Source organism: Lissotriton helveticus, chromosome 2_1, assembly GCF_964261635.1.
Source record: "Lissotriton helveticus chromosome 2_1, aLisHel1.1, whole genome shotgun sequence".
Lineage (NCBI taxonomy): Eukaryota > Metazoa > Chordata > Amphibia > Caudata > Salamandridae > Lissotriton > Lissotriton helveticus.
The window spans coordinates 1,174,416,306-1,174,442,849 of record NC_136059.1 but is presented as its reverse complement, the minus strand read 5'-3'; the positions used below and the strand labels follow the sequence as shown (position 1 = coordinate 1,174,442,849).

General features: G+C 48.5%; 1 protein-coding gene across 2 annotated transcripts in view; it reads right to left on the bottom strand.

Annotated features, from left to right (window-relative positions):
* Positions 1–26,544, bottom strand: part of LOC144818526 (serum albumin-like) — a 510,759-nt gene that overhangs the window by 41,035 nt on the left and 443,180 nt on the right. For both annotated transcript variants that reach the window (XM_078676035.1, XM_078676036.1), the window contains one exon: positions 7,979–8,111. In XM_078676035.1, the coding sequence (XP_078532161.1) occupies positions 7,979–8,111 (133 nt within the window). The remainder of the gene's footprint in view (positions 1–7,978; positions 8,112–26,544) is intronic.

Sequence of the window (26,544 nt, the reverse complement as noted above, 5' to 3'; positions counted from 1 at the left end):
TCAAAGACTAACTTGATATTGTAATCCCATTGGAATTAGTCAGGTGTCCAACCAGCTATGACTAAGCAACACTTTTCACGAAAGAAGATACACATATGTAGGCATACACTCTGCACTTAGACCATAGATTGCAAAGTGACTTTCCAACTCTGCCCCCTGTCACCCTCCACCCCTCCCACCCACACTCACAGAAATTTAGAATTCCCATTTCTATATATTTTTCAAAGCAAGTAAAGATGTGCATGTGCAAGACCCACTTTATCTCACAAAATATTACATGCTCAGGCATTAAGGTATCAAATACGAATTGGCTCACTGGTAATTTGATTTAACATTTATGAACCCATTTACATACATGCGCAAACTAAATAGCTTTGTGACACCTGTACAACCGGAAAACAAACACACAATTGAGAAAAGGAAATAAAACATTCCTGTCAATAAGGAATTGTGGAACGAAAATGTCTTGGAGTTTGTTAAGTGCAGTGGTAATCAATGAAGGTTTAACCACTTTAAGGTGGTTATGTGGCAAAGGAGCACTCAGCAGTATGAGCTAATTTGTGGTGTTAAGAGGTTACATAAGAGGATAGTGTATTTGACCCCCCATAGGCTAGTATGCAAAACCAACAGCTGGCTGTTAACACCACTATGCTACCCATGCTCTCAGGTCTATCTTGACATTGCAGCTGTTTACAAGACATACTGCTACCAATTCTTTAAAATACACACAGTTTGGGCTTTGGCACCACCAACAGGAGTTTCACTCTTCCACCTCATGCTTTCGGCTCTTTGGTATATCAATCCACCTTCCAGAAACTTCTTCCATTGGAATGTGTGAGGGACTGTTTTACATCTGAAAAGTTCACTCAATCATCACCCTGTTTGTTGCATGCATTATCTTCTATGTGCATTTTGCACAGTAACCCACAGTTTTTTTCCAGCTCTTACCCACCATTGACAAACCCCTAGACAAGACCTTAATGTGATAAACAGCATTTGTGCATACAATGTAGGTTAAAAGCATTTGTGAATGCCTGCATGTAAGGAATTGGGTTACTGGTTGAGGGGGCTAAAACCGAACTCAAGCAGTAGCCACAATCCTTGCCAGGGTGAAGTCAAAAGCAAACCCCAAATTAACCTGTGCTCAACCCTATGGTAGCTTGGCACAGAGCAGTCATGCTTATCTTAGAGGCAATGTGTAAAGCATTTGTGCAGCACTTCAAACAGCAACAAAGTAAAAACACAATAGCAGATTAATCTAACAACAGACTAGAAGAATTGAGTAAATTTAACATATAATCAGGTTATAGGACTCGCACCGCAGTGTGTGACAAATTATTTATTTATTTATTTATTTATAGTATTTATAGAGCGCTTCTGTAACCCTACGGGCATCCTGGCGCTGTGTTCACATAGCTAATTCACGCTGTGCGTCATGGGCATGAGGGATATCAAGAGTTGGGGTTAGATTTTTGGGAAGAGCCACGTTTTCACCTTTTTTCGAAAGGCCATCAAATCATCTGTTTTCCTGATTTCAATGGGTAGTCTATTCCACAGGTGGGCTGCCGCTATGCTGAAGGCTCTGCCTCCGCAGGTGGCCTTCCTAATCCTGGGTACGTTGATAAGATTGGATGAGGAAGAACGAAGGGACCTAGTGGGTTCATACCGCTTGAATTTGTTTTGAAGTGGTCGGGGGCCCAATCCATGCACTGCTTTAAACACCGTGCATAGGGATTTGAAGAGAATCCTCTGATGTATAGGTAGCCAGTGTAAGTCGGCCAGAGCGAGGGTGGTAGAGGATCTTCGCTCTCTGGATAGTGCCAGTTTTGCTGCAGCCGCCTAGATGCTCTGAAGTCTGGAAATCAGATAGGCAGGGGATTCCAGTAGCAGGGCGTTGCAGTAATCCAGGCGGCTTAGAATAGTGCTCCTGACTATGGTAGCTCTGACCTGTGATAGTAAAAGGGGTAGTAGCTTTCGAAGTCCTCGCATTAAGGCGAAGCAGCTACTGGCCTGCTTATTAACATTGGTCTCTAGGCTCAGGCTGTCATTAAAGCTGACTCCAAGGTTTTTCACTGATTTTACTAGGGTCAATGATTCCCCTGGCTCCAGAGGCCAGAAGTCCATGGGTAGATTTCTAGTGATTTTGCCTACTTTACAATGTAGTATTTCGGTTTTGTCACTATTAAATTGTAGCGAGTTCTGATTTAGCCAGGATGACATTTCCAACATACAGGTGTGAAAGGTCTCAAGGGAGTTTGCCTGTGTCCCATCAAGGGAAATCATCAGTTGCGTGTCGTCCGCATAGTTGATCACGCTGATGCCATGGGTCTTGATGATGCCCAACAGGGGTTGCATGTATATATTAAAGAGTATCGGGCTAATTGCAGACCCCTGTGGGACCCCATGTGGAACTGTAATAAACTCAGACTGGTACGGGGGGATTGTTACTGCCTGCCATCTGTCCGTCAGATAGGAGTGAAACCAGTCGAGCGCCGCTCCCCCAACTCCAATGCTTTCTAGTCTTGTCAGCATAATATTGTGGCTCACCATATCGAAAGCGGCGGACAGGTCTAGCAAGATTAAAATTGCTGATTCTCCCCTGTCCGCCCTCAGTCGTAGGTCGTCCAAAACCGTCAGCAAAGCTGACTCGGTTCCATGAGCTGGTCTGAAACCGAATTGCTCCTCTTCAAGGATGTTGTTGGTTTCCAAGAAGAGGGTTAATGACCTGCTGACAAGCCTCTCCGTGATCTTAACTGGGTATGGCAGGAGCGATATAGGTCGATAGTTTTTGTAGCAATTTGGATCTAGATTTGGTTTCTTCATTAGGGGGGTGACAACCGCCAGTTTCCAGTCTTTTGGTACCGTGCCTGTAGTAAAGGATTGATTGCACAGCTGCCGAAGTACTGGAAAGAGTTCGTCCCTGAATTCCTTTACTATTTTGTGAGGTAAAGGGTCCAGGGGAGATCCTGATGTTATATTGAGGGCTGTTCTTGTAAATTCTTGTTCTGTCGGGGTCTCGAAGTTCTCCAAGATGGCCTTTGTGGTGGGGCATCTTGTATTGCCGCCATAATTCTCTCTATTTTCAGTGTTGCTGTTGTTCTGCACTACAGGAGTGGGGGCCTCCTTCATGCCCTCGATCATTTTGGTGATTTTGTCCTGAAAGAAGGATGCTAGACCATCACATAATTCCTGTGAGGGCTTGATTTGGCTATTGGCACACTCAGGATGCGACAGTTCTTTGATTATCCTATAGGTGTCGCGGGATTTGTTTGAGCTGTTCAGTATTAGGTCTGCAAAGTAATTTGCCTTAGTTAAGGTGATCTCTTTTTTATACTTCGCAATTGTCTGTCTCCAGATCAGTTTCTCCTGCTCTAGGTAGTTTTTCCTCCAATGCCTCTCTGCCTTTTTGCAGGCGTTTTTCAGTTCTTTCAATTTAACCGTATACCAGGGTGCAGAAGGTTTTCCTCTTTTTCTGATTGCTTTTAGTGGTACGGTGTCGTCGAGCTTCCTGATTACCTCTTTACATAGTAGATGATAATTTGTGGTTATATCGTTCTCTAAATTGAACGAGTTCCCTGCTTGGCGGAAGTCGAACTTCCCTTCTTCTTTCCTTTTTAGCAGACCCTTCCAGTCACGGCTGATGAAGGTCCTAGTCTGCATATGTGATGGTCCCGCGTTAACCGAGGTATGAATGTTAAATAGTAGGAGATGGTGGTCTGACCAATCTACTGGTAGTGTAGTTCCCATAGTGATTTGATCTTCTGCAGCAAATATTAGATCCAGTATATTACCTTGTCTGTGTGTGGGGGTAGTTGTCCATTGTTTCAAGCCCAGATTGTCACAAGATTGCGTGATATTATAGAAGGCCGTGTGTAATTGGTCGTTATCCCATAGGTACAAGTCTCCCAGTACCAACAGTCTGCTATGTGAGGTTGATATATTGTTGATAACAGTGATCAGTTCCTGTTGTTGTGTTGCGTTAATATGTCCCGGTGTTCTATAGCAGATTAAGCTCGTGAGGCAGTGGCCAGCGTCATGTTTTATTGAAATCCCAAGACCTTCGGCACATGAGACCATGTCGATATCCAAAGTTGTAACATTTAACTCCTCCCTGAAAATTATACCTATTCCTCCCCCTTTTCCCTTGGTCCTAGGTTTATGAACAATCTTGTATCCTTCTGGACATGCCGGCCCTAGCTCTGATTCCATTCCCACTGCTGTCCATGTCTCGGTTAAAAATAGAATGTCCAGGTTGTGGGATTCGATCAGTTGCTGTATTTCGGTGGCATGTTTCGGGAGGGATCTGACATTTAATAATCCACTGGATAAATCTCCCTTGATAGTGTGCTTATATCCAGCATGCTTTAGCGGGGTACGTTTGCTGTCTGGGATCTGACAGGGTTTAGGTAATAGTTCAAGTGGAAGGGGATTTATATGTGGTAAACGCCCTAGGCAGTTAGGGCAGGGGTTTTTGTCCTCAGATAATATGTTTGGGACTAATCGTGGACAGGTGGCTCTGCCAGCCAGTGGGTCCAGCAGCATGAGTGCTTCCCTACTATATATGTAAAGCTCAAGGTCCGGGGACGGTCGACCAGGGGGGGTTGCCCTATGCCCGGTCTCGGCGCGGACGAGCGCAGACGAGCTTGCCTTAAGCGCGCCTTCGGCACGTTCGTCGCGCCTGCTGCGCTTCCGGCACACACACATCCTTTATGGTAATGGAGTGGGTGGAAATGGGGGCATGGCAGGAGTCAGTGGGCGTAGTCCTTTTTCTATGACTACGTATCACCACTAGTTAACTTTATCAATCACCAGCCGTTCTGTACTGGGATCGGCGTTTGAACACACGCGAGGTTCGCGTGGTGCGAGCAGCGGTTTAATGTAAGTTTGACCGCCACTTTAACTTTTCGTAATTCGGTGCATGCTGCTGTACTATCGTTGGAATGATTACCTTAGAATCACGATCCTTACACACGCGAGACGCGCATGTTGTGAGTTAATGCTTTAAGGTAACCCGATGGCCATTTTACCTTGTGACAAACGATGTATGTTTATACATCATTTTGTGAAGAACACGTTTTCTGCACAACGCACGATTAATTTTTTTAATGCTTGTCACCTAGATCACGTTCTAGCGAACATATTATTTATCACACTGGGTGCATCTTACATGCTTACACTTTGTTTCAGTGTTTTTTCACTTTGAGGTGAAGGTTAATCTATTTATTTTCCTTGACTGATACTCTATTCACGGATTCTCTGGTTTTTGTTTACCTTGGAGAAATGTGCATGACCAGTGATATGATCCAGTTAGACTGGAAGGTGTTTAATAATAGATGTTTGTTACTTTTGTATGATATAGAGACGTGCCCCCATAATTCAGACCATACATTTCTTTTGTTTAGATTATTCCCCTGACGAAGGACTACTTAGTCCAAAATGCATTGGGACTGATCATGTGGAATGATATATGCTTGGATTCGAATATAAAACTATGTTTATTGGAATGAAAATTGCAATTCCATGAAGAAACACAGGATGTGTGTAAATTCATAAAGAAAAACTTTAATCAACTCTATTTGAGCTTATTGGATTATTGGTTGGAATACCTAATTGGTAACACTGAAGCGGTGCGCAGGGGGACATCCCTCAATGAGGGTTGCTTATTGATAAATTTAACATATAACATACGACCAAAATGACAGAAATCCAATCAATAGAACCAAAGTTATGAAATTTTAAAGATTTCAGCTGAAATAATCCCAAAAAACCACAACGCGCCAACTGTGGTCATCTGGTCTCGCTGGACAGGGATAAAGTCACAAATTCAGGCCAAACATGATAAAGTGCAGGCCAGCTACAGGGACCCACTTAGGCCTGCAGAACACGTTTCCTAATCCTGGTTGCGAAAAGATACACAGTCCAGTGCCAAGGATGCATTGCACAGCAAAGGCTCTGTGAGGTCCAGGTCAGAGACACATCGCACAGCGTCGGTTCCAGGGTGATGCGAGGCTGCGATGCTAGGTCCTGCTGCATCATCAAGGAAGCTATCGGTAAGGGGGCTTGCAGTGCAAATTCCTGCATGGACGATGCATCATGCGCCGGCTGGTTCTGGAGAAGCTGCAGGGCTTGAGATGCAGAGTCCTGTGTCATCATTAAGGCTACTGTCGACGGGGGTCTTAAAATGCAAATGCCTCAGTCAAAGATTAGTTGTGTAGCAGCGGTTCCAATGAGGCTGAAAGCTGTATTGCAAAATCCTGCCCCAGGGAAAGTGCATTTACAAGAGGCGATAAGTCAGGTCTGTTCAGGGGTTTAACCACACAGCAGGGTAGATGTGTTGGTTCTGCAGATAGCTGGTAGAGCACATTTAGGCCCACTTCCAAGGGTCCAGGACTGGGGTGGCACCACTTGGCAGTGTAGGACTCACAGTTGCAGGGTCTAGGTGCTGGTTTCAAGAAACTAGTCCTTGGAGTCACTCTGCCAGTCATGCGTACAGGTTGCAGGTTCAGTCCTTCTCGCCCAGACAAGAGGACAGGAGGGCAGCAGGGCAGCAAGTCAGCCAGCAAAACAAGCAGTAATCCTTCATGGCAGCAGCCCAGCAGAGTGGCAGTACTTTGCAGCACAGCAGTCCTTCTTCCTTGCAGAGTCTTCCACAGGTTTAGATGTTTACTGAAGAGTTGGTGTCTGAGGTCCAATATTAATACCTGGTGCCTTCCTTGAAGTGGGAGAAACTTCTAGAGGATTCCCTTTGAGCTGCTCAGGTTTCCTGCCTCCTCTGCCTTTAGTCTAACTTTGTGTAAAAGAAAGACACAGGCTATTCAAGTGTAATAGGGCTGTGCCTAGCTCTGCCCTCTGATCCTATCGGTGTTGGCTCATCCAGGATCACCTATGCTTTCAATTGTGCGTGGCTGTCTAGAAGGAATACAAAAAGACCAACTGCCAACTACACCTATGCATATGACACAGAGACAGGCTACAAGCATTAAATGGCTAATGCAGAAAAATGCCAACTTTCGAAGAGTGGCATTTTAAAAATTGTAATTCAAAATCTGCCTTCACCATAAAAAAAGGATTTTTCACCTCAAGTCCAAAGACACCAAATACAAACTGTTTACCTGCTCCCATTTGTAAGAGATCCTTATTAAATGTAATAAGTTAACTCCAATGTTATCCATTGGGCAAGAAAGGAGTTGCAATACCCAAAAACAAATGTATGAATTATTCACTATCAGGATATGTAAAACTTAAAGGTACACATCCTCCTTTTTAAAAATACATAGCACCCTGCCATGTGGGCTGTTTAGGGCCTACCCTGGGGTGACTTACATGTACTAAAAAGGAAGGTTTAGGCCTGATGAAAGATCTACTTTGCCAGGTTGAAATGACAGTTTAAAACTACACATATAGGCTGCAATGGCAGTCCTGAGACATGTTTATAAGGGCTACTTAAGTGGGTGGCACAATGAATGCTGCAGGTCCACTAGTAACATTGAATATACAGGCCCTAGGTACATGTAGTACCACTTTACTAGGGATTTGCAGGTAAATGAAATATGCCAACTGGGTGTAAGCCAATTTTACCATGTTTAAAGGAGAGAGCATACTCACTTTAACACTGGTTAGCAGTGGTAAAGTGTGCAAAGTCCTAAAAACCAACAGAAACAGGTTCAGAAAAACACAAGTATGAAGGTATAAAATTTGAGGATGACCCTGACGAAAGGGCCAAGTCCAACACTGTTTACATGGTTTGGCAAATTAAAGCCAGGTCTATTGGATTTGCTATTGCTTGTTTAGTAAGACGAAGTTCAAAATCACTGGTCTTTCAGAATGGTGGAAGTGTCATATTGCTACTACTGGGTCCACTGTGGAGCTAAGCAGTGTAATGGATAAGGAAGAGAGAATATCACCAAGTACAGGTAGGACATAAACCTGCAAATTATCATTCACATAAAGCAACAGATAGGTGATGTGCTTTATTTACCTCAACCAGGAAACATTCATCTTTATCATCTGCTTTGCAACACTTGTCCATCATAGACAGAAATGCAGCAATGATTGGGTTTCTTTTATAATCTTCTATGTCGGGCTTCTGCTTTACCAACTGAACAAGGAATCTGCAGTGAAAACAGAATTATGGGAAAAGAAATTATGAAAGATAAATTAGCTTTCATTTCTAGCTCTTGAACATGAATTAGTATTAACATTTATATGATAATGTTAAGACTGAAGAGTATTCTTTCAATAGGATATGGGAAGGTTTTGGGTGCAATGGTGGTGAAGGGTAGAGAGAAGAACTAAAGATCTTCTAGCTTTATGGAAATTAACTTATAATTCCTCCTAAATCCTTAAGCCTTCTTGATCTCTCTCTAGATCCTCTATTATTGCGGTCCAGATTTACTAAGATTTTGCGTTGTGGTTGTTTTATTTTTGTGGCGCCAAATTCTTTCTGGCATTTACTAAGCCACACAAAGCTACTCTGCATAGGTTTGCAAGTTTAATACATACAAAGCAATGCATCTAAGTGGGTAGCACAGTCTTGGGTAGATGTTACATAGATATGGCATGGGCATTCCCATGCAACCACCCATGAATTTTGATGCAAACCCAGATTTACAAATACGTGTAAACCTGGGTTTGCATCAAAATGGTGCACCTACCCGAAAGAGACATAAGGGAGAGAAATGTGTTTATTTCTCCTTTGTATTTTCTTTTTCCATGTGAGCCGAATAGGCCTCTAAGGATTGCTTTTGTTCAGGAAGGCATCCCTTCCTCCACAAAAGCAACCCTGGCCGTAACACAGGTGCAAGGGTGACTGCGTTGGCATTAGGCAGCTTCAAGTGCACCAGCACAGGGATAGAGCTCCATATCTTAGTAGATGACGCTGTTCAGCTCTCTCCTATTCACACAATACAGCTCAGCAACTTTGCTTGCGGCCGGGCAATGTGAGAACTTTTAATAAATGTGCCCCTTCATCTTTTTGTTTCTACTATCTCAGTATATGTGGGCACACAAATCTGGCCTCTGTTTCCCAAAGGTTTATCTTTATATTTCCTCCCAGAACACTTTGGGGAAACGTTTTGAATCTGTTAGTCTATATTTTCTCCATATTCTCTTTGTCTTTTACCTCATTTCCCATATCTCCATGATTTTCAAAGATGAACTTACACTTTTGTGTGTTTATTTTTTTTTGCGATGCACAAATATTATGCACAAATATTAAATGAATAGTAAGTTTACAACTGCAGCGACTTTGCAGTCCAGACGGAGAACTCCATGCATAAAAAAAATAGGACAGGCCTATCGATTATGGAACACCCTTCCTCTTTTGCTTAGAAGTGAACCAGTACTATTTAAATGTATTAAATATTTGGAGACCTATCTTTTTTCTGTGGCTTGACACTTCTGGTTGCTTTTTAAGTAGTCTTAGACTCCCTCAGTGAAATATTAAAAATAGTGAGCATGCACCTAATTAAAAGAAAAACGGTAAATAAATAAATTTATTAATTAATACATACATAAATACATAATTTCCAACCATTATATCAGTAAATCTAGTCACATATAAAGGGTAACACAGCCAATGCAGAGTAAACACCAAGCACAACAACTTATTTTACGTCTCTTGATAAACTCGAAACGGGGAAGGGATAAGGTCTGAAACACAGGACTTAAGGATCTGGTTAGTCAGTTGATGGTCAAAACCCCAGAATCTGAGTTACTACCGTTAATAAGAACACAGAGCAGATGGATTGGAAGCCTACACAAAGAAAAGTCATGGATAAGAATCCTGGTTGAATCAAGTGAGAAGGAATAGACAAGGATGACAAACATAGCCTGAACCCAAACTAACATCAACACCAATATTATTCCTTCATAGGTTGCCAAAAAGGCAGTTTGGCTCCTTTGCAGCAAAACCTCTTTGACATGCAAAGTTTGGCCAGGCCAATGAATTAAAATTAAAAGATCCAACCAAGTAAGGTGACCTAAGTCATAGGGATTTATAGGTATGCTCTCACCTGCCGCAAGGCAAAGAAATGGGCTGGTGTTGAGGTGTAAAATAGAAAGCAGTGTCATCCCAATCTCCAGCAAGGTTAGCTAAATATGACTTGACGTCCAAGACTGAATTGCTACAATCATGGATAACAGGATTTGTTCCCTGGTAGAAGATGAGAGAAATCTTGTATATATAAACAATATCCAAAAGCTTGAAATAGGAGCTGAGGGGTTCTTTACTAACCAGTAGCCTGTTATGGCTTAAGTGCAAAGCAGGTTCCAGCAACGTCTGGTCACAGGAAATCAAATACGTAAGGAAGTCAAAGAAATCTGAATGGATCACAAATGCAGACTGCATCATCAAAGGATGTCAACAGGGTAAGCTGCAAGTACTATAAAGAAGAGGCAAAACCTGTATAGGGCAATCTAATCTCAAAAAACCAATAAGTATGTCTGATTTGGGACTCTACTCGAACCCATCTAAATCATTCACCAGTGTCTGCGGTCGTCCTTAAAGTAGGTTAACCACTTACAGTGGTTCAAAACTGTGCGCCGCGGCGACTCGGTGCGCCGTTATCAGTAGCCTGGGGCGCCGCGCACGATGTGGGAAAGATAGCGTCTGGTCGTGTGTAGGCAATATATATTATGCGTCTATTTGAGGCCCTACCAGGGCCTGAATGCAGGATGAACCAGACCCTCCGCGATTTCGCGGTTTGCCGCGAAATCGGCACTTTTGTAAAAATGCCACGATTTTTACAAAAGTGCCAGCGAAATCGGCATTTTTGTAGAAATCGCAGCATTTTTGCAAAAGATAAGGCATGCCGCTATATTCTGGAGGGTCTGACTTTTATACTATCGCGCAACTTCCTATGATGTGTCTGGAAAAAGTACATTTATTCACATTTTGTCCTGAATTTTGACCCCCTGTCCTGAATTTTTAACCTTACCGTCTTGAATTCGCACCCATGCCATGTTGGCCACCCTATTCTGGAATCGAGAGCTGTACCGTGTAGAGTGGGCTTGGAGGTGCGATGCAGTGCAGGGATGTGTGGTGGACAGAGTTATCTATGACAGAGTTTGAGGATACAGAAGGTGATAGGGGAGTCAGCAGTCAGAAAGACAGAACAGTGAGAGGCCCCGCTGTGGGCGATCATTCCCTCAGATTAATTTTGCTTGCCTGGAGACAATTAACAATTTGCTGTAGGAGGGGGCGGTGCACCTTGCCCTTGACCCTGTGTGCATCAGACACATGCCTGAGCGGAGGGAGATAAAAAAGGGGGTGGTGATGGACGGAGCATCTGAACCAATCAAACACTCACACCCAGTCAGCAGATCTGGGTTTAATCCATCACCGTTCTTTAGCCCACTTTGCCACCCCAGTTCAGACATGGCCATATGCAAATCAGTCTGACCCTGTGCCTCATGGGAACAATCCAGCCCGAACGGCCAAGCCATGCATTCCCTGGACCGAAAACAAGCTCCCGAGGACCGGTTCCTGGCATTTCAGCCGTCTTCAGCCCGGCTTGCTTGAATCCAGTGGCAAAGTGAGCAAGGGACTCACGTCTGAGCATACCCTGCCAACTTATGGCGAACAAAGTTGTACAAAAGGGGGTTGTGATGGACGGAGCATCTGAACCAACCAACATTCACACCCAGTCAGCAGATCTGGGTTTAATCCATCACCGTTCTTTAGGCCACTCTGCCACCCCAGTTCAGACATGGCCATATGCAAATCAGTCTGACCCTGTGCCTCATGGGAACAATCCAGCCCGAACTGCCAAGCCATGCCTTCCCTGGACCGGAAACAAGCTTCCGAGGACTGGTTTCTGGCATTTCAGCCGTCTTCAGCCCGGCTTGCTTGAATCCAGTGGCAAAGTGAGCAAGGGACTCTCGTCTGAGCATACCCTGCCAACCTATGGCGAACAAAGTGGTAAAAATGGGGGTGGTGATGGACGGAGCATCTGAACCAATCAAACACTCACACCCAGTCAGCAGATCTGGGTTTAATCCATCACCGTTCTTTAGCCCACTCTGCCACCCCAGTTCAGACATGGCCATATGCAAATCAGTCTGACCCTGTGCCTCATGGGAACAATCCAGCCCGAACGGCCAAGCCATGCCTTCCCTGGACCGGAAACAAGCTTCCGAGGACCGGTTTCTGGCATTTCAGCCGTCTTCAGCCCGGCTTGCTTGAATCCAGTGGCAAAGTGAGCAAGGGACTCACGTCTAAGCATACCCTGCCAACTTATGGCGAACAAAGTGGTACAAAAAGGGGTGGTGATGGACGGAGCATCTGAACCAATCAAACACTCACACACTTATCATGAGACCTCAAGGACTGTCCTACCCTTAGTATTTTCAAGAAAGAACTGAAACCAAACCTTGTCTGAAATGACAATGCTGTCACCTACTGAAGCAAACTGGACTATTTCCTTCCCTTTCAAGGAGGACAGCTTAGAAGTCCCAACTTTTAGAATTTTTGGAGCAGCTCCTCTTGGACACTTCTAAGGACCCAGGATCTCAGGGACAACACTTAAGGACCAGGACTTCCTCCTGCAGGATCCAGTTACTAAGAGTTAGCTGGGCACTTTAGGAGGAAGCCCTCTTGAAGTTTGTTGTGTCTCTGTATTCGCATAGGAGCTCTGCCAGCTACCTCTTGGAGCCCCCTTATTAGTCCTGTGTACATGTGGGTGCAGGTAGAGCCCTTCAAATTCTCCACACAAGTCTCAAACAGCAAGTCTAGTCTTCTGGTTTCCACAGTTCCAGGAGGTGTTGTGCTTAGCTTTAGGTAAGGGTTCATTTTTGTAGGGATTTAGTAGCCAGTGGGTGGGCAAGAATCATAGACACTCCTTAACCAATGAGAAAAAAAGTTCCAGAGGTAACCCTTCCTACTTTTGCGGCACCTCTTGCTTGCTTCGCTGCACACTATCCCAGATTGCACTATCCTAAGTAAAATTCAAGATGGCACAATCTTTACACCCTTGGAGGTGGTTGGGGATCCAGCCATGGGTGTGTTTAGAGAAATGAGCAGTCCCATCCTACTCAGCTATGCCAAACCAGTTCTAAGACCAGGTTCCTTTCTCACTGGGTTGATACTAAGCTCGCTACAATAGCCCCAGAAGCAAAAGACTTCTGTTCCTCAGGGCTCTCCTTACACACACCTATGAATGAGCAGCCATCAACCTGCTCCCTTACAAGTTACAGAAGTCCCTGAACCCTCCCAAAATTCCCATTCCTGAGCTGATATGAGCAGATACGTCACACACCATTCTACCTGCCAAAAGGCCTAAGCTATTTGTCTACTCTGTGAGCAGTTTTCACACCTCATTAGAAGAAGCACTGGCAAGGCCATCTGCTAGCAGGCTAATGCTAATTAACCAACTGGAGGTTCAGGAACAGACAATCTAACTTTTTTTAAAGTCACTTGTCCTAAATATTTATTAGAAATCTGACTTCACCACTGAATTCAACTTTAATAAGCATTAAAAATAGTGTAATATGGGAAATAAACGCACAGTCCCAAGAATGGAATAGAAAAGAAATTAAAGACATAGAAATGCAAATCTGAGAAATTGAAAGAACAAGGAGGGAATCCTCCTTTAGGTGTGAAACACAATAACGTGTTTGGGTCCGTGTGGCCAAAGGCCAGTCGACAACTTCGGGAAAGGGAGCCCCATACCTCAGGCTGATTTTGTGTGTCCTCGGGGCCCCGTAGTACCTGGGGCACATACGTTCTGCCGGCTGCTTCAGATCAACCATTGTTAGAATCCTCAGTGTCGGTTCTGTTCTGTAGTTGACGGAGCAGGTCTTCTCTCTCTTTCTGATGCTCCTACTCTGTGGGTTTTGTTTGTTTCCCTCTTCCGACCCTCCGGCGCCTTTTCAGACTCGACGGTCTTTGAGATGACTTGTCTTCTGGGCGGCGGCCCTCTGCTTCCACCCACTCCAGGTCCACACCAAGCACCTCGTGGGCCCCTTTAGGGTGCGCAGTGACTGCAGCTCTTTATTCCAGACAAAGCACAGTCTGTAGGGGTGCCCCTACTTGTAGCAAATTCCTTTTTCACTTAAAAAATTGGTGGCTGGCCTCAGGGTCCTGCGCCGCTGAAGAGTGAGAGGCGAGAGGTCCTGGTATATTCCAACCTGGAGGCCCTCAAAAGCGATGGTTGTCTTATCTCTAGTGGCCTTCATTATGACCTCTTTCTGAATGAGTGGAGGCAGGTGAGGATATCTTGTTGTTGTCCCAGGCTCATAGCTGGTCTCCCAGCCTGGTGTGTACGGTCAAGTATAATCTCGCTATCTCCGAGCTCTGGAGAGGCATGTCTGAAGAAGCATACTACCCAGTCCTCCAATTTCCCACCATCCGCTTGGAGTGGCACCCTTTTAAGATGGATGTTGGACCTCCTCGAGCGATTTTCCAGGTCTTCCAGGTGCATATGTAGGTCCTCATTGCAGTCCCTGAGTTCAAGTAGCTCTCGGACTTGTTCTGTGGATTCTTCTTCCCTATGGTTCCCTTCTAGCTCCAGGTAGTCCACTCGGTATCCAATTTCCTGGACATCGTTCTAGAGTTGCTTGATATCCGAAGTGACATCCTGACTGAGGGCTGCAAAGTCTTCTCTGAGTGTGCTGAAGAGCTGTTCAAGGAAGATCGGCATGATTGGCTCCAGTGTTTGGTCACTCACCGCCTCTGTGTCTTTCTCCAAGGGCTGTACCGATAGTTGTTCAGACCCCTCAGCCTCTGTCTTTTTGGATTTCGGTTTCAGGAGTAGATCTTTGATCATAGGGTCTATATGCGTTCTGTGGGTAGACATCCTGTTAGGCCACTGCCCTTAGGGCCAAAGGGGCAGGGTGCGACAACCAGCCGGCTCCGGGCCCTCCTTAGTGAGTTAGTGTGCATGTGCACCTCCTCCTTTACTGCCCTCCACTAGCTGAGACCCCCGGTGTCCCTCCCAGGTCTAGTGCTCAGGCTTTGCTACTCTCTGTCAGGTGCACCTGTGCATCGCCTAGTCCGTCTCTATGCACCGGGTGCGGGTATTTTTGCCAATGAGGTAAATTATCTCGCCATGCGCCTGTGGCCAACAGTCACCAGCCTGTTGCTCTCTCTACTTCTGGGGCCCTCCTAGGCCCAACTTGCCCAGCTCGCTCCTGAGAACTCTGCGCTGCATCACCGCGGATCCTCAATCCTACCTCTAATGCTCTGAATTCTCTGGGTGGTGGCGGGCCCTTCCCCTGGGCTCACATTCAGCTCCAGGCCCCCAACCGCCAGTCTGGCCTATTTCACCCAATTGCAATTGCGGCCCGGTTGCTTTCCTCACTGTTACAGACCGGCTGCCCCAGATTGCACTGGATGGATCCCCTCCTTCCGCCTCACCAGCTATCGATGCAGCCAGATTGTGAGGCAGCCCACAGTTCATTTTCAAAGGCTCCGCAGGTCCCGGTGCGGGCAGGCGCGTCACATTGCCCCAGCCCGATCACCCCCGCTCACCTCCGCAGTGTATGAAGCCACCCGTTTATGCTGTCCCCTCTGTATCCACTTGGCCTGTTCCTCTGTCTCCTGCTTGAAAGGCAGGCCGCTGCAACCACCACACTTGCGCAGCACACGTCTTCAACACAGGCTCAATGGTCGCGGTTCTGGTGATTCACTCACACGTCTGGGTGCAGCTGCACGACGGCTCGTACTTCCGCCGCTGATCCATCTGTCTGGTTTCGCCTTGCCACCCGACTGCTTCCTTTGTGGGTAAACCTCCGATGCAGCATGAGCTGCCAGCTAGCTCCTCAATGTTCCTCCCTCCTCATACCGTCCAACGGGGATCCTGTTCGGTTGTAGGTCGGCAACCTGTCTCGTCCCATCAGCTCTCCGCAAAGGCTGCGGTCGCTCAGCTTTGGTTTGCCTCCACTGCTCACCAACTAAGCTACGTGCATCCTACTTGCCTGCTGGGGAGTCCTGAGATGCCCTAATTATAGCTTTTTTTTTTTTAAAGATGTTTATTTTAAAAGTTGTCGCCGGAATATATTCCCACAACACTGAGGCTGGCAGCGTTTTAATCTAAGGTGTTCTACACATCTTCGTAGCCCACATCCAGGAGGCAGGGCAGCATCACAATTAAGAATTGTAGCGTTCATCTTCGTGTCGTAAGCGTACTCTGCGCACCAATAATCGGAAACATTACACTAATTTTATAACAAACAAAGAGATGTCTACTCTGCCTGCCGCTATAAGGGCCACTACTTCTTAACTTCAGCTTATGGCCATGGAGCCTATCAACCGTAGCCCCACTGAACCTGTTCCCTTCGAGTAGTCTCCCCCAGTATCGTCTGATTACCTTTCTAAGTCGTCTATACCCTCTGTCAATCTGAGTACCTCCCGTTGCCTCGCAAGTTGCAAGTACCCATTTCCACAAGTGGACGTCGTCTACTATGAGATGGGGAAGTTGTCCCAGCCTCAAGCGCTGTCGTTGTCTCTGCAGTGGTATCCTCCCCGTTACTATTCAGATATGTTCTGTACAGCCCCAAAAGCTCCTGGGGGAAGCAGCTCGCTGAAGGTTTCTGATTGTGTGCAGCAATAAAGGATATCTCATGACCAATGGGACATCGTGGGCAGGGGGCCCCTGATCCAGCACATAGCTACTCTGCGATTTGCCATTAATAAGCCCATGTCCACCAATCTGTGAATTGCCTTCAGTAGTGTTTTAGAATACCCCAGCAATGCCACAGCCGGGTCAGGGGGAACCTCCGAACCAAATACGGTGCTCAGCTCACAAAATATCCGTCCCCAATACTGAGAGATTCCCGGGCAGTTCCACGCCAAGTGTATGAAATCTGCTGCCGAAGAGTGACATCGGTCACACGTTGACTCCTCTCTCAGCTCGTACCCCTGCAGTCTGTCCGGTGTGTAGTACAATTTGAAATGTATAAGTCTGTGTTTACCGTGTAATGAAATTAGGTTCGTGTTATTGTAGCAGCAGGACCACATGGCATCCGCTATTGTCCCATCCAGGTCGTGCTGCCAGGCCAATCTAGTTGGCAGGGTATGCTCAGACGTGAGTCCCTTGCTCGCTTTGCCACTGGATTCAAGCAAGCCTGGCTGAAGACGGCTGAAATGCCAGAAACCGGTCCTAGGAAGCTTGTTTCCAGTCCAGGGAAGGCATGGCTTGGCAGTTCGGGCTGGACTGTTCCCATGAGACACAGCGTCAGACTGATTTGCATATGGCCATGTCTGAACTGGGGTGGCAGAGTGGGCTAAAGAACGGTGATGGATTAAACCCAGATCTGTTGACTGGGTGTGAGTGTTTGATTGGTTGAGATGCTCCGTCCATCACCACCCCCTTTTGTACCGCTTTGTTCGCCATAAGTTGGCAGGGTATGCTCAGACGTGAGTCCCTTGCTCACTTTCCCACTGGATTCAGGCAAGCCTGGCTGAAGACGGCTGAAATGCCAGAAACCGGTCCTAGGAAGTTTGTTTCCGGTCCAGGGAAGGCATGGCTTGGCAGTTCGGGCTGGACTATTCCCAAGAGGCACAGGGTCAGACTGATTTACATATGGCCATGCCTGAACTGGGGTGGCAGAGTGGGCTAAAGAACGGTGATGGATTAAGCCCAGATCTGTTGACTGGGTGTGAGTGTTTGATTGGTTCAGGTGCTCCGTCCATCACCACCCCCTTTTGTACCGCTTTGTTTGCCATAAGTTGGCAGGGTATGCTCAGACGTGAGTCCCTTGCTCACTTTGCCACTGGATTCAAGCAAGCCTGGCTGAAGACGGCTGAAATGCCAGAAAACGGTCCTAGGAAGCTTGTTTCCGGTCCAGGGAAGGCATGGCTTGTCAGTTCGGGCTGGACTGTTCCCATGAGGCACAGGGTCAGAATGATTTGCATATGGCCATGTCTGAACCGGGGTGGCAGAGTGGGCTTAAGAACGGTGATGGATTAAACCCATATCTTTTGACTGGGTGTGAGTGTTTGATTGGTTCAGATGCTCCGTCCATCACACCCCCTTTTGTACAACTTTGTTCGCCATAAGTTGGCAGGGTATGCTCAGACGTGAGTCCCTTGCTCACTTTGCCACTGGATTCAAGCAAGCCTGGCTGAAGACGGCTGGAATGCCAGAAACCGGTCCTAGGAAGCTTGTTTCCGGTCCAGGGAAGGCATGGCTTGGCAGTTCGGGCTGGACTGTTCCCATGAGGCACAGGGTCAGACTGATTTGCATATGGCCATGTCTGAACTGGGGTGGCAGAGTGGGCTAAAGAATGGTGATGGATTAAACCCAGATCTGTTGACTGGGTGTGAGTGTTTGATTGTTTCAGATGCTCCGTCCATCCCCACCCCCTTTTGTACCTCCAGGCCAATCTAGCCTTCATATACTGGTTTGTTATGTGAGGCATTGCCAGCTTATATATATTTAAACAAGTTTTCGTGGGGTCTCAGTTTTGATGAGGTGCGTCAGCTCCGGTACCTCCGGTGGTTCATCCATGTCGTCCCCTAATTGTTGCTGCAGCGCCCTGCACACTCTGTGGAACTGAAAGCGCTGCAACACAGGGAGGGCTTCCGCTGTAGCTGTGGCTTCGTCCCACGTCTTTGCGACACCACCCAAGAACAAGTCACCTGCTTTATGTATAGCTAACGCTTGCAATGCCCTTGTGACTCCTCCGTCTCTACAGGGGGCTAGCCAGACCATCCAGTTTATTGGCATTTCCGGGGAGTACAATAGCACCCCCACTTGCTGCTGTAGCAGGCAGTGCCATGCATGCCTTGTTGCATTGAGGGAGTCCAGTATCCCTGTTCTGCGGTCTACCGGTTCCAGAATACCGGCTGGTAGTGGGAGGGGATCAGCAAATAGCCTCTCGAGTCGGAGGTACGGAATGTTTTCCGCGCATGGATCCAGCTGTGTGCTTGCCCTTCCTGTAGTGTAGCTCTAAGTCAGGCGCTCCAAGCCCTCCCAGGTGATATGGTAGAGTAAGCACTCGCCATTGTACTCTCGCCTGCTTGCCTGCCCAAGCCAGTCGTATTAATGATTTATTAAGTCTAGCGAAAAAGGAGAGTGGCAGCACTATCAGGATATTTACAAACAGAAAAAGGAACCTGGGCAACACCACCATCTTCATGATCGAGACCCTACCAATGAGGGATAGTGGCAGTCCGATCCAGGTTTCGACGTTGTCCTCTAGTTTAGCTACCGCCGTACCGTAGTTTTTGCAAAACACAATGTCCGAGTCTGTGTGCAACCTGATGCCCAGGTAACGTACCGAGTCATCTGTCCATTGTAAGGGATATTCCATCTCGAACTGCGTAGTGGCCGGAGTGAGCAGAAAGGCGATTGATTTTGACCAATTAACCCTTAACCCTGATAATGCTCCAAAGTGTACCACCTCTCTGAGGACCGGGGACAGGTTGCTTTCTGGGTCCCTCACGTATAGCAAAGTATCGTCCGCATACGTAGAAACTACAATGCTATAGGTTGGGAATTGAACACCTCTATGGCCATGGTATTAACGCAGCGTGCATGCTAGGGGTTCAACAACCAAGGCATACAGTGTCGGTGACAAGGGGCATCCCTGCCGGGTTCCCCTGGAGATAGGGAAGGATTCCGTGACCAGATTCCCCAGTCGAATGCGGGAAGATGGTGCATTGAATAATACTCCAATCAATTGCAGAGAGACGGGACCTAGTCCCATTCTGGTCAGCACTTGCCGCATAATAGGCCTCTCCACCGAATCGAAAGCCTTCTCCATTTTTTTTTGTTGTAAATATATTTTTATTGCAGCAAATTAGATGGTACAAACAAAGCATTAGCATCAATCCCCTCGGTGCCCTGTATATCCATTAGTCTTCTGTATTTGTTTCACACAGCCGTTTAGCTCACACCCCGGAGGTCGAGCGGCGCAACCGGAAATGAAAACTCGTGTAAGAAGATATAGTATGCCTCCGTAGCATCTGGGTGTCCTTGAAATGGCAATGCTACTTTCCCGCTCATCTTGTCTTGTCCCCATACACAGTTCCTAGTGGGATCAGTAAATATTCTTCTGTATTGCTGTCTAACAACCTTTACCCGTTCAAACTGCTAAACCTCGCCTTACCCTCTTCCCCCCCCCTGAAACTACCCCTCTCACCCTTAACTCTGCCCCCCACCCACCCAAACGCGCCAGTGGAACAACAGTGCGCATCCACACCCATCTCGATCAATCCAGACCCGAAACAGACTATCAGGAGCAATCAACTAACATCATTCAGCCAACACCTAGGAAATAGGGGAATTAGGAAGGGGGACTAGGACCCCATCTCATCAGGCGGCCGGTTCACCGGAGCAGGACTATGCTCTGGGGTGTCCGCCTCGTCTACGTCTAAAAGTGCGAACTCCAAGATCAGCCCCTCCCACGCCCTTGCCCCCTCCAGAGCCACCTCATTGTCTGACCTAAGTGCAGCTTGCATACGCAGCTCCCCCTCGCACCGAGCCCACTTGAGAAGCTCGGCCTTCCACTTCTCCACCGCAGGGCCCTTATTCGCCTTCCATTGTGACGTTAGGGCCCGCTTCGCTAGGAGCAGCCCAAGGTCCAGGAACTTGCTAGTAATCTTGTTCCTCGATGTGTGTGGGAACCAGTGTAGGATGCAGTGCGCCATGGTGTATTGCAAATCTCTTTCCGTAACCTCCTTCAGGCTGTCCACAACCTCCCGCCAAAAGGAACCCAGGGCTGGGCAGGACCAGAACATGTGTCGGAAATCAGCTAAGTCCGCCGGACAGCGCGGACAGGCCGCCGGGTGGGCCGGGAAATATGTGTGTAGTTTGTCAGGGGTCAGGTAGGCCCTGTGTAGGACATAAAGGTGCACCAGCTGAAATCTAGTGTTACGCGTCCCGTTGCGGACCCGGGCCACTATACCGTTCCACGCCTCCTCAGGTATTTCCGTCGATAAGTCAGCCTCCCATTTCGACTTCAGGGTTAGCAGTGGGGTGACCGTCTCCGAGACCATGCGCCTGTATAGGCACGCGACTGCCTTGATCGTCCCCGCCATCATCACCACATATTGGCAGCCCAGGGACAGTGGCGGTTCCGTCATGCCTGACTTCCAGTGCCTGCGGATCGCCCCCGTCAGCGCCGCATGAAGGAGAAAGTCTCCCCCCGCCAGATCAAAGCGGTCTCTCAGAAGGTCAAAGGGCAGCAGGACGCCGTCCTCGTAGAGGTCCCCCATGGACGAGAGTCCATGCAGCTCCCATCCACCGAGCCCGTGCCACGAGCCCCCGTGTGGTAGCGCCCCGCACAGCCTGAGCGGGTCCTCAGGGGCGTAAGGGATCGTAATATGGCCCCTTCGACCATATCTGTTCCAGCATTTCCGGGCCGTCGCAAATTCCTGAGTGAGGTGGAAATCTCCCATTGGGAGCCCCAGAACAATCCGGGAAAGCACCTGAACCGGGCCCGTCGGCTCCCCCACTCCATCCTCTCCCTGTCTGGCTCTCGCAATCCATTGCGTCAGCCTTTGCAACTGGGCCGCAAGGTAGTATAGCTCGTAATCCGGCACCGCGAGCCCTCCTTCTTCTCGGGGGCGGAGGAGCGTACCGTGAGCCACTCTACGCCTGCCCGCTCCCCACAGGAAACCAATTACTAACGACCGCAGCCGCCGGAAGTAACTTGCCGGGATCCATATCGAGAGGGTCCTGAAGAAATAAAGCAGCCTCGGCAGGGTCACCATCTTAAGGAGTGCCACTCTTCCCATTAGCGACAGCGGGAGCGTGCTCCAAAAATCAAGGTTCTCCTTCGTATGTCTGATCGCCGACCCGATATTGCCCTCAAGAATGTCCTTCTTGTCATGGAAGATTGAGGTCCCTAGATATCGCAGGCCCGGTCCTCCCATGTCACCCCCTCCGTGGCCTGTGGGTACATCCTCTGCGGGCGGGCCGGGAACAGGCAGGACTTCGCCCAGTTCACCCTGAGTCCCGACACCCTGCTCAACGTTTGAAGGAGGGTTTTTGCGCCCCGGAGCGAGTCCGTGGAGTCCGCCAGGAACATTAGCAGGTCATCTGCATATAATGCAATGTGGTGCACCTGCCCATAAACATCCAGCCCCGAATATGCCCTACCCAACCAGGCTCGCGCCGCGAGGGGTTCAACGGCCAATCGAAAGCCTTCTCCATATCCAAAAATATCGCAATGGCTTTTGTGTCTCGTCTAACATGCTGCATAGTGCCAAATACTGTCCACAAGTTGTAAGTAAGGTTCCTATCTGGGATAAACCCTGCCTGTTCCGGCGCCGCCAGTTCCGGGGCTAACAGGGCCGTGCGGTTAACAAGAACCTTGGCGAACAGATTGGTGTCTACATTCAGCAGAGACAATGGTCGATAAGAGCCGCACTCCTCCAGGCGCTTGCCCGGCTTGGGGATAGCCACCAGTATCGCTTCTCTCATGGTTTGTGGCATCGCACCTGTCACACATAGGTCGTCGAATAAAGTTTATATATGGGGGAGCAATATGTCAATGAAGGCCTTGTTGAAGCCGACTGTAAGGCCGTCCGTTCCAGAGGTGCTGGCTGACCGCATTCCCGCCAGTGCCTCCATGATCTCATCTCTTTCAATGGGATGCATGAGGAACTCTCTGTGTATATCGGAGAGGAAGGGCATCTTAATGTGCTCCAGGTACTCTAAGATTTCATCTTCCATGTTTGACAAGCGAGAAGTGTATAGCTCCGAGTAGTATTGTTTGAACCTGTGTGCAACATCCCTATTTCCGTAAGTAGTTCGCTGTCCTCCGATCGGATTGCGGTTATCAAAGTTTTACTGGGCCTGGCTTTTAGCATGTTAGCTAGCACCGATCCCGGCCTATCACCTTTCCCGTACGTACGCGCCGAGGGATACTTTCCCATGTGTTTCACTTCACTATCCGCTGCTTCCTGATACTCCGATAATAAGCCCTTCATAGCGTCCGCAACCTCCTCGCCATTCCCAGCCAACTTACGTGTCTCCAGTTCCCCAAGTTCCCGTTCCAAGTTCAATAACCTCTACCGTATGGAGCGGAGTACCCCCGAACGTACACTTTGAAAGCTTCCCACACCATGTGGAAGCTATCCACCGAGCCAATATTAGTAGCAAAGTATGTGTCAATAGCTTTTTCCATCTCTTCTTTTAAGACCGGGTCCAGAAACAAATAAGTGGGGAATCGCCAAGTAAATGGTGGTATTGTTTTCTTAGTCGTGGATAAAACCAGTAGAAGCGGTGAATGATCGGACAAAGTGCATGGCAAGACCTGGCAAGTGTGGATCCCAGATGTGAGTGACAACGACTCCAGCCAGTAATCTATACGTGTATGTAGGTTATGGTATGCAGAGTAATGTGTGTAGCCCCCGTAATGTGGGTGCATCTCCCTCCATACATCTATGAGATCCTTGCTAATCATGACCCTTTCAATAGTCCTGGCCGCCGCTACCGGCCTTCTCACCGGACCCCCCGATCTGTCTCTCTCAGGGTTCCTAACCTGGTTGAAGTCTCCACCCCAAAGTATTTGTGTCCCCCCATCTTCTCCTATTGTGTTAGCCATAGTTGCAAAGAACTCCGGGCAATCAAAGTTTAGACCATATATATTCACTATAAGCAATTCTAATCCCCTGCCCTGTAATTTGGAGATCACAAACCATCCCTCTGTGTCTGCCGTCACCAGTTGTATCATGTAGTCGGATCTGTGATTGACCTATGTCATCACCCCCTAGCATGAGTTGTGAAGCCCGAGGCATTATTAGTCCCCAATACTCCCCTGTTGCGCATCATTGGGCTTAGTAATGCGAGGTGAGTCTCTTGGAGTAAAGCGACATCAATATTGTGTCTATTTAGGTAGCTCTGCACCCTACAGAGCTTACGGTGGTCATTAAGGCCCCTGACATTCCATGACAGTGCTTTAAGGGAATCTATCACTCTTGGGGTAGTAGTCCTACTAGCTGTGGCCATCCTGTCTCTCAAGTGTCGCTACTTGTCCTGTCGCGTGCAGTATACCTGTGTAAAGTGCATCATATAACATCTCAGTTGACATCTCTAACATCAAAAACAACTTTACCCCTACCCCGCCTAGCCCTCCCCCTCCCTCAGCAGACCACCCGCAACTCGGTCGCGCAGCTTCTCTTGTAGGTTCCCCCCCCCACTCCCACCTCCCCCCCAAACTAGGGTAACTGTGGGTGTGTTTGCACTCGTGGGCAGAGGTCGCTCTGTATGCTCTTATCTGCCAAACACAGGCATTCTCTCGTCCCGACCTCTGCACACAGATTTAGAGCACCTGCAGCCCTCAATATAGGCATTCCGCAGCCATCTGTGGTGAAGCTCCATGCCGCTGTCATACCTAACTACCCCACCAGTGAGTTACAACCGCAATCACTACCCCTGAGATCTGTGCTGCAGTTAAGATAGAATCCCTAAATTATCCTCTAACGCAGTTTACTAAAACTCAGCAGGCACTTCCTATGCGCTTACTTAGATAATAAGGGCCACTGGTAACAGTCTGCCATCACCAACATGCACGACAATGACACAGTGTCCTGCACCCCCTCTCCCCTTGCTTCCTTGTCCCTGCAATACTTATCAGCACAGTGTGTGTAAATGAGACTCAGTCCTGCTCCTCAAGTGGACCACCAGCCACCTCGTCCAGGAGCTGCTGTTCCGGGCTCTGTCTCTGTTCTTTGGACCAGTCTCTCACAGCCTTCTGTAACGCCTTAGGATCCGTAAAAATGTGGGATCGCCCCTGTTTGTTCACCCAGAGTTTAGCCGGGTACAGCATAGCGTAGTCCAGGCCTAGGTCACGCAACTTATTTTTCATGGGTGCGAATTGTCTCCGAGCCTCCTGCACCCATGCAGTAAAATCTGGGTATAGTGATACAGACGATCCCTCATATGTCAATTCTTGCTTGTCCCTCGCCGTCCGCAAAGCAGCATCCCTGTCAAGGTGATTTAACAATTTCGCTATGATCGGGCGCGGCAGGGCTCCTGGCACTGGTCGGGGCCCTAAGGAATGATGCGCTCTCTCCTCCACAAACATGTTAGAGAATATCTCTGCTCCCAGAAGGCTCACCAACAGCTTCTCCACAAATTGTTCCATGTTTCCTGTTTGCGTCGTGTCCGGTAGTCCTGTGATGCAAAGGTTGCATCTCGAGCAGGCCTCCAAATCCTCTGCTTTATCCTGCAATACTCGGATGACCCACCCAAGCCTTTTATGGTCAGTGTCCAGTGTGGTTTGCGCCTCCTCCACCTCCTTGAGCCTCCGTTCCGACATGTTCAACCTCTTGGCATGCTTGTCTAGCCTTTCTCCCATTCTGTCCATTCAATGTGAAAGGGCGTCGATTTTAGTGCCCAGTGAGGTGATGCCGCTTTGTAGGCCTTTTTCCATGGACAGCAGCATGCTCCAGATATCCGGTTCGTCCAGCATATGAGTAGTAGACCTAGTAGTCTCTACTGTCACAGTGTCCTGTGACTTAGAGCGTTTTTGCGTAAAAGTAAGCTTGGACTGTGCCCTGTCTGTCCTTCCCATAACCCTCTCCGGATGCGTGCAGTGGAACAGGACTATCCTCAGTGTTCCCGCAGAGGCCGAGTCAGCAGCTGGCCGAGTTGAGGTCTACCACTGCTGTGGCTTCTTTTTTCATCGCAATCTTGTATCTAGTAGGAGCGCCCCACTGCACCAGTGGGGCGCTCCTACTTTGCCTTGCCTCCAAAATGAGGGGCTGTATGTGTTGCTGCATAGACGTCCGTCGGCCCCCAGATCCCGGCACCACCGGTGACAGCCCAACTACACTATCTCTAGTGCCGACTTGCCCCCGGGTTCCTCACAGGTACTTGCCCCCAAAGCGCGCCTCCACCGTATTCCTCAATTCAGTTATATCTCTGCAAGGTTGAAGGTGTTAGTGGCTGGCCTGTGGTTTTATTCCACAGTGGTAGCACTCTAGGTAGGCGACTCTGTATTATGCCTCCACAAACGGGCTATGCCAATGCTGTGTCTGTGCACTCCAAGGGGGGGGCGGCCAAGTCCGCAGCGCTTCCCTGCTGGAATAATTATACTGGACCACACCACCCTCTTTTCTCCGTAAGGGGTGATGTGGGGTCACAGAACGAGGCCTCGTCCTGCCGCACTCTCTCCCCGCACGAGTGGGCGCCTTTTATCAAAATGGCGACTCCGCACCGCCGCGGAGGGCCGCTACTCTCCACAGCATCGAGCTCCCGCCTCCTCTGTATCCATGGCTCTCCACAGGAAATCTCACTGGGAGAGGTTGCATGAGGCCCCCGCGACAATCCTCATCGGCTGTGCCCAGTTCTGTGTTGCGTGCCGCTGCGCTATCCCCAGCGTCAGTCAGGAGGGGGCTGCAGCGGCTCCGCCGTTCTCCCACTTCTGCCCGGGACGATCCTAAGCTCTTGTCGTGGGCACTTCTTCAGGCCCGCGAGTCCCGGGAGCCGATCTCAGCCAGCAGTCGGTCGCTGCCTGCATGCAGACTGCCCCACACTGTGGTCGGGTACAAGGGAAAGGCGCTCGACTTTTCTTCCGTTGTGTCCTCTTTCCGCGTACCTGCAGCCGACCGTTCAGGCCACCAGTTGATCGAATTCCGCCTCATCTCAG